The following is a 12,163-nucleotide window of genomic DNA, read 5'->3' as shown; positions in this document are numbered from 1 at the left end:
AAGGTGTTGGTCTACTGCTCAGAAGGTTGTGAGTCCAAACACCAGCACTGCTAAGTTACCATTGTTGGGTTCTTGAACAAGGCCCTTAACCCTCAGTTTCTCAGATGTATGAATGAGATAAGTTTAAGTCGCTCTGTATAAGGGCGTCTGTCAAATACCTTGAATGTAATGTAATGACTTTTCAGTCAAATTTTGCACTGCAAACAGCAATGGCAGCTTTAATTTATCAATGCTGGCACGTGACCATGGTGTAAGCAGGATAATCCATGGCTATGCATTACACAGTTACCCAGTGAAATATACCGAAACTTATAGCTTCTTTAATACATAATTCCTTTAAGGCAGCGTTTCCAAACCTTTTTTTAGTCATGGCACAATTTAAAAAATGTATGGCACTCTACATGAACACTAATGCTAGACAGCGTTAGCTACATGAGGATGAAGTTTATGGTCCAAAAGCTTTTCTTTTAAGAAATCTGTCCATATTCTTTTGCACTACACATGCATCGTCACACGCTAATTACTAGGATAAAACACAGGCATATGTTAGGGTGCATGATGGCTTAGTGGTTAGCATGTTTGCCTTACACTTCCAGAGTCGGTGGTTTGAGTCCCACCGTGGCCCTGTGTGTGAGGAGTTTGCAGGTTTCCTCCGGGTACTCTGGTTTCCTCAGGTTTCCAGTCCAAAGACACGCATGTTAGGCTGAATGGCATGTCAAAAGTGTCTGTAGTGTGTGAGTGTGTGAGTGTGCCCTGTGATGGATTGGCACCTTGTCCAGGGTGTACCCTGCCTTGTGCCCCATGCTCCCTGGGATAGGCTCCAGGGTGACCCTGAAAAGGATAAGCGGTATAGAAGACGGATGGATGTTACGCAGACTGACGATGTGCTGTTGAGGAGGAGGCAATTATTATTATTTTATATATCATTTTTTATTATTATGTAATAAAAAATGTGTGTCTGTCTTATTATTTCTGTGTGTGTTATTATTACAGACATCAGGTATTTATCATATATATTAAATGTTTTATATACATTTTAGAAATGTTTGAAGGATGTTTACACGGCACCCCTGCTCTCATCAGACAGCACCCGGGTTGGGAAACACCGATTTAGATCATTTTAATGCATTTTAAATGTTATGATTCTATTAAATAGAGAGAGATAGAAAAAGAGATAGAAAGAGAGAGAACACGAGAGAGAGAGAGAGCGCGCGCGCGCGAGAGAGAGAGAGAGAGAGAGAGAGAGAGAGATGGAGAAAGAGAGAGAAAGCGAGAGAGTTGGAGAAAGAAAGAGAAAGCGAGAGAGAGAGAGAGAGAGAGAGAGAGAGAGAGAGCGTGTAACAGTACAGCAGTGAATGTAGGTAACATAGTAGTGTGTGTATAAAACAGTACAATAGTGAGTGTATGTAACTATAGTAGTGTGTGTAACAGTACAAGTAAGTAAATAGTAAGTTAGTGTGTGTGTGTGTGTGTGTGTGTGTGTGTGTGTGTGTGTAAGAGTGCATCCTGGCGGTGCTAAACCGCACCCTGCCATGCGCGGGGCTCACACACGGAGTGCTTTGTGCGCAGGACAGGTTACCGTTCTGTCTGCTTCTGAAACCCATCCAGCGCCTCATCATGGAGCTGACTCTGAGCCGCCTGGCTGCTTTTCTCGCTTCTTTCGGTCTTCTCAGCTTTGTGTGTCTCATCGTGGCGATCGGAAGTGATTTCTGGTACATCATAGACACTTCGAGGAGAGAGAGCAACGAATCCACACATCTCAGCTCTCACTCCGGACTCTGGAGGACCTGTAGATGTAAGATGCTTTACTCTTACATTCAGAGACTTACTGCTGTGGAGATCTGAACAGTAGATGGATTTTTAATAAAGCTGAGATGACAGGCCTTATACTTGGAATAAATAATAAAAATACAGTAAAGCTGAATAGTTATTTCTGCAGAAAAAAAATCTGTATAAATCTGTATAGTAGAAAGGATTAATTTATCTATCTATCTATCTATCTATCTATCTATCTATCTATCTATCTATCTATCTATCTATCTATCTATTAAGGATTAAAAGCAAGGATTTAAATTAAATGTTGTTGTTTTTGTGTAGTTCAGGACCAATGCCAGCCTTTAATGAACCCTTTTGGAAATGGAGGAAACTTCACAGATTCACAAAGGCATATATTAAGTAAGATTCTAATACTTCTTTTCTAATATGTTTTAACTTGAGCTTTTTTTGTTTGTTTGTTTGTTTTTTTGCAGTTGCTTGATTTCTTCCTTTATCCAATACACAATGTATTAAGTTTAATAATGCAGTCAGACGGACCCAACGCTGCCAGCACTTAGATTCATGTCTGTGTTTCTTCCTAGTGAAAAGTAATAACATGATAATTGTTATAAAATATCGCACACTAATAAAACCCTCCTGTTACCACGGTGCTGATCTCATGATCCTTCGGTGATAATCAGAAAGCTGAGATGAAAACGTGTTCCTCTTTGTGCTGGGTGTTAAAATGATGGAGACTCTTCTTTTGCTTGATATTTGTTAATTAAATTTGGTGTATAAAGATATTTCTGCACAGGATAAAATGTGATTAAGCAGAAAAACTGGCCTTGTTTCACTCTGTGCAACAAGTTCATGAATTTAGAGTTTTGTCTAATTAGTTATTTCACCAAAGATCTGAAATAATCTCATATCATTACATTCCTGTGTGTTATTGGAAAATAATTGACTTCAGGGGTTGAGCCGCATCACGCCACTCTATCGTTTATTATTTCTCTTCAAGTGTTTTATTCTGTACATGTACTCCAGTTAACTAGGAACAGCTCGGCTCATGGCTTATGCTGTGTTCATCACAAAATTTCTGGAAAAATGCCAATTTGAACATCTTGTAATTCTCATTCAGACAGTCTGATCTGGTAAGGAGATGTCATTTCAGCATGGCGCTTCTAGTAGGACAACGTAAGAACAAGAAACAGTAGTGTGTTTTAATCCTTTTAAGCAGACTTTTGATTTTCTGTTTCTATAGGATATGCTTAAAATCACTACACAGGAGGATTTGTGCAAGGTTTGCTTCTTTTTCTTCTTCTTTAAATAAATGAAACAGGGCAGCAAAGTGGCACAGGGGATAATGGTGTTGTTGCAGAGTTTCACGGTCCAGGGTTTGATACTGAGCTTGGGTTTCTGTCTGGGAGGAGTGTGTAATGTTCTCCCTGTGTCTGTGTGGGTTTCCTCTGGGTTTTCTGGTTTCCTCCAACTGTCCAAAAACATGCAGGTAGATGGATTGGCTGCGCTAAATTGACCCTATGTGTGAATGGACTGATGTCCCGTCTGGGGTGAATTCTCTCGCTTTGCACCCAGTGTTTCTGGGATAGACTCAGGACCCACCATGACTCCATCATAACAAAATCAGCATCTGTTTTGATTGTGGGTAGGCTTTTAGGTGCAAAATAGGAAGCTGCCTTGAAGGTGAAATTACTAGTCCAGTGTGATGGATTAGGACTGTGATTAGACTGGGATTTGACTAAAATCTTGTACTGCTTCCCTCCTTTTTATTTATTTATTTATTTTTAAAATTTGAGCACCTGCCCAAATATCACTTCATGTCCTCGGTCCCCAATGTAAAAATGGTAAAGCACTGAAGCCCACTTCAGTCTCAGCCAATAAACGCAGGCAAACACTCCACTGAGTGGAGATGAATAGTAATAAAGTGCTAGAGTAATTCAGAGATTCTAGAGATGCAGCAGTGTCCTCCAAGGTTTAAGTCTGGGACCTGGAGCACCTGAAGGACGTTGTAGCAGGAGATACACACTCCGCCTGATCCGAATCTACTCCTAGGAAAAAAAGATGGCAACTCAATAAGCAAGATGAGTAAATAACAAAATTATTTAATCTAAAATACAGTATTCAAGTATTTAATTACAATAAAATATATTTATTTCAAGAAGGGTACATAATGTAATATTTAATCTTTAAAAAACCCACCACATTCTTCTCACAAGATAATTTTGTCTAGCGATGTAACAGTGTCGAAACATGCACTTGTAACAGTTTTAAGAAAATCTATGCTACAAAACTGCCCCAACGTCACCGTTTAGGCTAACAATTGCAAGTCTTTCTTTCACAATCACATATAGAAAATTCCAATGTAAAGATTAAGCAATAACCATGTTGTAAGGTGTAACTCAAATTCAATAGATAAATGTCAAATATTTGAGGTTGTTGTTGAAACCATACCCACAATGCTTCATATTTTGTTTTAATAAAAGTAACGATTTAATAGTGTTGGGTCCGAGTCCACCTTTGTCGAGTTCAAGTCTAGACCAAGTCCTTAACCAATCGAGACAGAGTCTGAGTCCAAAAGGGGCCGAGTTGAGTTTGGCCAAGTCCAGAAAGTAATTAAATTGAAAAAAGATTTAAAATTGCAATTGTAAACTAAACCCTGAGCTGTTAAATTAATATTTTAACCTTCACAAACCAATGATAACATAAATATAACAAAAGAATACCTAAATTACATCTTGCCATTGCCAATTAAAATTTTTATTTCATGTCATCAGCAGCTCAACTACTTTCCTATCAAAAAATGGTTTCATTGAAAAAAAGGGATATAGAGGTATATGTAGAGCTTTTATTACATTACAAGAGTGTACAGAGTAGAGGTACATTTAGCAGCATGTCATAACAACAAGCTTCATTCTTTATTACTGCTTTTAATCTGTCTATGAATCACAACAAACTCATTTCAGAACACAGCTCTGTTCTTGTAACTTTTTTTTTCATTTTAAATCCTAAAATATAAAAAAATCGCTATCAACAGGGTTTTATTATATTTAGTACATTAAGAAATTGTACATTTCACGTGAAATTCAAGACTGGAATCACCAAATGCTAATGTTTGGGGACGGGCGATATGACTACGATGTTATTTCACGATAATGATACGTTTTCTTCATATATACATGACATATACATCTATGACATATACAGTGATTCTAATTAAATTTACTGTTATTCAGTCAAATGAGTGAGTGAGTGATTTCCTCTTAGTCTTTTGTTACTGGATTAACATTAATGACACAGACAGCAGCAGGTTTATTAGACTGCTGTCACTTTAAGATCTAATGCACAGATCCAATATACTGTACGACACACCTCCGATTTTACCCCCAACTGTTTACATTCACTTAAGACATAACCCACTGTGTTTGCATGAATACTCGGCTAGACCTGCATTTTTACATGATGTGTTTGTGTTTATTTGACCATCCAAGCATAATAAGCGCTAAAGAGAACTCAATTCAGGACTCGCACAATGATGTGGCTTTCTGTACGCGCTTCAAGTGTGTGTGCACAGAAAACCCCTGGTTAGGCAGGGAAACAGTCAGTAATTTCTTGTTATCTTAATTTTATGCTGACATCCCACCTGCAAAATCCCTAGGTAGCTCCACCACCCCTGCAACCCAATCTCACCCATACATATATTAGAGCTGCGACTAACAATTAATTTCATAATCGATTAGTTGGCCGATTATTTTTTCGCTTAATTGATTAATCGGATGTGGTTTCTGTTACTCGCTGCCTTTAGACATTATTTTAGTTATGTTTACTTTGATCATAGTGTTTTAATTAGACATTACAGATCTTACTCACGCTCCTATTGGGTGTCTACACTGCGCGTGATCAGCACCGTGGCCTCGTTACTAACACATCAGTTCCGTTATAATAAACGACAGAATTTACACTGCAAGCATGCAAATACAGCATATAATGACAATAAACTTAAATTAAACTAAATCTATTAAGCAACTCGCACCAGTTTCCCCCAAGCCCTTACACGCAGTGGAGCATTTTGAATAAAAACATAAGTTGGTGCTCGTGCAGCACTCTTTGATCTCTGCAATGTTTAATATAAAATGATCTCCTGCCTTAGAGGACTTTCTTCCTCAGTCACTTGATGATTTCACCTCCATCTGATGGAGACTGAGGTCATGTTGGCAATAAAAGTTAACGCTGACAGCAACAGTAAACTGAAGAAGGTCATTGTCGGTGACTCGGGTGTCTGCTAATGCTAGCGTGTGTATGACTTCATGCACCGTCGACTAGGAAGCTTATACTTCCGGTTAGTAAAAAAACTCGCTAGTGTTATATTTGAGATGATATTACCTTTCGAAAATCCACACACTAGACAGTAGAGTATACAGTGCATAGTGTAAGTGTATAGTACTTCATTTGGGACACAACTTTAGTATTTACTCTCCGAAGCATATTTTCGGAACAGAAATAGCATAATGAGTATATCTCCCCTGTGCCGCGCGCAGACCAACTAATCAATAATGAGATTCGTTGACAACGATTTTCATAAGCGATTTTAGTGATTAGTTGTTGCAGCTCAAATATATCTATCTATCTATCTATCTATCTACCTATATATATATATATATATATATATATATATATATATATATATATAGAGAGAGAGAGAGAGAGAGAGAGAGAGAGAGTATCTCACAAAAGTGAGTACACCCCTCACAATTTTGTAAATATTTGATTATATCTTTTCATGTGACAATACTGAAGAAAGGACACTTTGCTACAATGTAAAGTAGTGAGTGTACAGCTTGTGTAAGAGTGTAAATTTGCTGTCCCCTCAAAATAACTCAACACACAGCCATTAATGTCTAAACCGCTGGCAACAAAAGTGAGTACACCCCTAACTGAAAATGTCCAAATTGGGCCCCAAGTGTCAATATTTTGTGTGTCCACCATTATTGGACACACAAATAATTTATAAGCTCAGTTATGAGCTTATAAAACTACTTGAATAATTACAAAAGAACTAAAAATAATTACTATATGATGTAATGTAATAATACTGTTCACAGGGTACTGGAGTTTTCACATGCAATTATGTTTTACAACAGTAAAATGTTAGACAACGTTTTAAACAATTAATAAATAATTTTATGTTTCCATCTGTTAAATATACAATCTGTTCCTGTTTTCAACGACACTACAGACCAGGCAGACTTTCTTTTTAAGCTGTTTTTATAATATTTAAAAGCTGTGTTGTAAAGTACAGGATAGCTTTATACGGCTAAAATTAGCCGTTATATTTTTATACTAAAAGGGTCACACAGTGACGTAGCGATAATCTATTTTTCACACATCCTCATGTGATACTATTACGCAGGTCAGAGTTCACAAAATTTGAACTTTCCTCACGCAGTGTAGAACGAAAATTCTACACATGAGCTTGTGTTTCCAGTCTGCCGTTGTCAGATGCATTTGAAAGGAAGTCAATGGAGCGCTAAAGCCTAGTGTGACCGCCACTTTACCTACTATATAGTAGCTGAAATACATGTATTTCGCCCACTATATAGTAGGTAAGTATATGGTTTCAGACGCAGCCTTGTTCTCCGATCCTACTGGTTTCTCGCTTGCTCTCAAAAAATTCGATTTCCGGTATATTGTATATAACTTGCGGCCATCGGGGAGCCGCTATCGGTATACGGGAGACTCCCAGAACTTCTGGGTGAGGTGGGATGCCTGTTTATGTTGTTATTTATTTTCTGTCTTTTTTTTTCATTTTACCCATGACCGGACATGACTGTACTCGGGAAAATTACAAAGAGTCCAAAATGTCCAAGTCTGTATCAAGTTTGAGTACAAATTTACCCGAGTGCATGACAAGTCTGAGTTTGTTCATAATTGGACTTGAGTTTGGACTCGAATCCGAGTCCGGGATAGAGTACCCCAACTCTACGATTTAGTAACTTGGAATAATTTTGATTTTGGGTCACCAACTCTGATATTATAGTCAGTTAGGGATGTAGTGGAAGTCACCATCTTGCCGTTGAACCTCCTTGTGGAGGAGTAATCAGCTGATTCCAGGGTAGGGTAGGGTCTGCTAGGGTACATGAGCCGTTCTGCTTCAGAAGGGCTTATCTCTGGCTAACCTCACCTGGTTTAGCCCGACTGTCGAGGCATTTACATGTACCTGACACCTTTATTTTTATACAAAGCGACTTACAGTTGAGACAGGATACAGCTGAGCTGTTGAGAGTTAAAGGTCTTGCTCAAGGACATCACAGTGACAGCTAGGTGGTGCTGGGATTTGAAGTGAGAGCACGGTGTTGATGGGGAGTCGGCTGCTCTGAAAAGGACATGATAAGCTATCACTCCCAGAGGTGCTACCCCTCCCAACACTGTTCCCTCAAATCTGATTGCACACTTCTGATGATGCATCCGTGAAGAAAACCCCCCACAAATGTTAGTCAGTAGACCTTTTTCACACTTCTGTGCTATGAATGCCGAAGAATAGGAAGTTGTGTTTCAGTATTTACTGCCATTGTTCACTATCTATCATACTAACGTATTTCTGCTTAAATGACAAAAAGCTCTAACCCATAGAAAAAGGCTTTGCTCAATAAGAAAAAAGATTTGCGGGAACATTGCCACCCAATACATGACTTCAAAAATAATGAAATGAAACATTTCCACATTTAAAAAACTGACTATAAAGAGCAATGAACAGCAATAAACTAAAAAAAGGAAGCAAGATGGGACACAAGTGTTTAAAAAAAAATTAAGATGCATTTTTAGTGTTCAAATTAATGGTTTTATTCTTCTTGTCTAATTTTGTTTGTTATAAAAAGAAATTCCGGTTACTTTACACGTTCCTGAAGGTTTTGTCATATCCATACGCTATCAGAGCCTTTCCTCTGGAAAAAGTAGTTCCATCTCTGAAAGGATGAATTCTACAGATTTAGCACTTCATTTATATGCAAACAGTTTAAAAGGATTGATCTAATTGTTCTACAAAAATACATTGCACATAAAAAAGCTGTTTAATCCAACAGCTGCCCTTAGACTTTTAATAGACACTATTAATGTATAAGTGATCTTGGCGTTACCAGGTTTTCTGTTCATTTCTCAGTGAAGGGAATCAAAATATTTGTCTGTAATAATCACACACACAATTTAGATACTGAAGATAGAGATTAATGTTGGAGTATCCATTTAAGTGCACTTAAGCACCTCTACATTTTGATACAAATTTGCTAGTAGTGCGTAGGAATATGTAATTATTTTGCAATGCTAACTTTCAGGCAGTATAAAAGCCTCTACAGAGATTGATGTAGACAAGATTCACAAATATACAAGAAAGAAATTAACTAAACGTTTTATTACACTCACATTAACACAACCATCAAACGCAAGCAGCTCTATGACACCATGGCTGATATTACTTTCAGTCCAATGCAGTGTGGCTTGTACTTTTGGAGAAATGCCACATTCCAGCTGTCTTAGTGTGAGTGCACATAAAATAGACATCAAAGACACACACAAACACAGAGTTTTTTGTTATCATGGAAACAAGACACAAGTGCACATAAATGCATCAAGCGCATAAGCACACACATCAGGCAATCAAGAGTGGGTCAAGTATTTAATGGAACAGGCCGGTTAACGACGCCAACAAGTAAACACACCAGTAAAGAAAAAAGAAATCGCAGACATGAGCACTGGGAGGACAACACAGTTAACCCCTTAAACTCCCAGGAGCAATCACTTACAATCCTCACTCTAACTACAAACCTTACTGAATAATTACTGAATAACTCTTAGTAATTACCGAAGGAATATAACAATCTATGTCATGCTATAACTGGAAATTAATCAACGGCAGGGTGTGATGAATCAGAGTTACTGTTACCGCTCCAAAGTGTTTTATTTCTCGTATACCAGAGCAATTTGGCAACTATTACAAATTTTATTTATAAAAACACCCTCGCATATATTATCCATTTATAGTATACATTTAATGTTGTGGAATGTTACTTAGCAGTTATAAACAGTTATTCCCTCATAAGCTTCTCGTTTTCCTCTCTCTTGAGGTTAATAAGAATAAGAATAAGAATAAGAAGTAAAGCTGTAAGCTGCATTTTCGCGGGACAAGCGCGCAGACTCGGTGAGCCGCACATTCACATATGCACTACCATTGTTGCATAAGCAATCACAGGAAAGCAGAGTCAAGAATAGGAATCAAGAATGATTTATAGTTTCAAGCATTTGAAAGTCTGTTACAGGAGAATGGTTTTGAATATCAGAGTTCCTTTGATAACTTTTATTTAGACAGATCTCAAGATGGTGTGGGCAAAATTTAGCGATTATTGGACAAAATTTTATGACTATTGGTCATATGTAAGAATTTTTAGCATGGTATTGTTACTTTTGACCAGTAGGCTGGAATGAAATTTGTTGTAAAGCCTCGGGTCATGGTCCTGAAGTTGCCTACCAAGATTTGTGCCAGTGCTCAAAGATGTTGCTAAAATACAGCCTCACTACCTGTTTGGCTGCTTCACTGTCAGATTCGTTGGCCCATTACAGGCAAAACATTTGGAGTATTCAAAATTATTTTGTTAGCTTTTGTGAGGCTTTCTCTGAATATGGTGTGTGCCAAATCTGGTGATATTGGACATAATTTGTAGGAGGAGTAGTGAAAAACATTTTTTTGATATAAAATCCAAGATGGTCAACAGAAAGTACAATCGAATTTCAGATGTTGGTTTGCTATCATTTCAGCACACTCCAGGGAATTATAGAAAAAATGAATTCTTCATATGATATAATAAAAAAAATTTAAGTTGTTACAGTTCTTGACCACAAGGTGATGTACATTCAGAGCATGGTCCTAGAGACACTTGTCTAGTTTCATGATTATAAATAGATGCATTGCTGAGATTCACCCTCAAATCCTGTTTTTTTTTTTTTTTGCATTTGTCAGCGTGTTACAGGAGAATGGTTTTGAATATCAAGATTCCTTTGATAACTTTTGTTCAGACAGGTCTCACGATTATGTGAGACAAATTTGGTAAAGATTGGGCAACATTTGAATGAGTACCAAAAATGGCAGTTACATGTAAGCATTTTTTAGCACGTTATTATTACTTTTGGCCAGTAGGTGGCGCTGTCATGAAATTTGTTGCATAGCCTCATGTCATGGTCCTGAAGCTACCTACCAAGATTTTTTTTTTCCAAAATATTTTTATTGAGAAAAAACAAACCTCCTGTCACATAGCAACAATACATGGCTAACCAATATCTATACCTGGTTATGTATATATTGCAAAACCCAGCAACAGGCACAAAAATTTAAATGGGAAGTGTCTGTAACTCCATAAAATATTAAATAAACGGTTGCCATTTATAAAAACAAAAAACAAAACAAACTTGTCAGTACAACCCCTCAGCGTATACTTTATTTTCTAGAGTTTTTTTAAAAAAAACATCATGTCCTTTAGCCACTGGGAGATGGATGGATATTTAGCAGACTTCCAATGCAACAATAGGGAAATCTTGCTATTAGGGATGTGAAAGCAATAATATCCTTTTGTACCGAGCATAATGGAACTGAGGCATCAAGAATCCCAAATATAGCAATGAATGGGCAAGGTTTTAAATCTACTCCGAGAATAGTGGACATGATAGTACAGAAACCAGTCCAATAACCATAGAGACCAGGAGAAACGAAAAACATATGGCCAAGATGACAGGGAGAGCCATGGCATTTATCACACTTGTCCTTTACTTCTGGATATATTACAGAAAGTCTCGATTTAGACAAATGGACCCTATGTAAAATTTGAACTGGATGAGTCCAAGACGAGCACAGGAAGTGGTAGACTGTATCCTACTTATAGCACGTTCACAACACTCTTCACTTATCTGTACTCTTAACTCCATTTCCCACGCATTCCTAATTTTGGGACTCGACTCACTACCTAACGACAGAATAAAATCATATATACTTGAAATTATTCCTCTGTGATGTGGATTATTAGAAAACAAGCTTTCCCAAGACTGTTCAGGAGGCGCGGAGGGGAAATTAGGAAAACACCTAGAAACGAAATTTCGAATTTGAAAATAACGAAACAGATGCGTCACAGGAAGGTCATAAATAGATGACAGATTGGCAAAGCTATTAAAGACACCATCAGCATACAGATTTTTTAATTGTTTAATGCCCTTGTCATACCACACTGAAAATGCAGAGTCCAAACAAGATGGAGACCTACCAAGATTTGTGTCAGTGTGCAAAGACGTTGCTGAGATATAGCCTCACTTCATATTTGGTAGATTTGCCGTCAGATTCATTGGCCCATTACAGGCA

At 37.6% G+C, this 12,163-nt stretch overlaps 1 protein-coding gene across 1 annotated transcript in view; it reads left to right on the top strand.

The window, feature by feature from the left end:
- Nucleotides 1–1,306: 1,306 nt before the first annotated feature.
- The window catches only part of LOC108274786 (transmembrane protein 114), a 28,324-nt gene continuing 17,467 nt past the window's right edge, over nt 1,307–12,163 (top strand). The window contains exons 1-2 of the mRNA XM_017485139.3: nt 1,307–1,795; nt 2,098–2,175. Coding sequence (XP_017340628.1) covers nt 1,618–1,795; nt 2,098–2,175 — 256 coding nt within the window. The 5' untranslated portion in view covers nt 1,307–1,617. The remainder of the gene's footprint in view (nt 1,796–2,097; nt 2,176–12,163) is intronic.

This window comes from Ictalurus punctatus, chromosome 2 (assembly GCF_001660625.3).
Source record: "Ictalurus punctatus breed USDA103 chromosome 2, Coco_2.0, whole genome shotgun sequence".
Taxonomy (NCBI): domain Eukaryota; kingdom Metazoa; phylum Chordata; class Actinopteri; order Siluriformes; family Ictaluridae; genus Ictalurus; species Ictalurus punctatus.
Note: the sequence above shows the minus strand (reverse complement) of the source record. Positions and strands in the feature narration are given on the sequence as shown.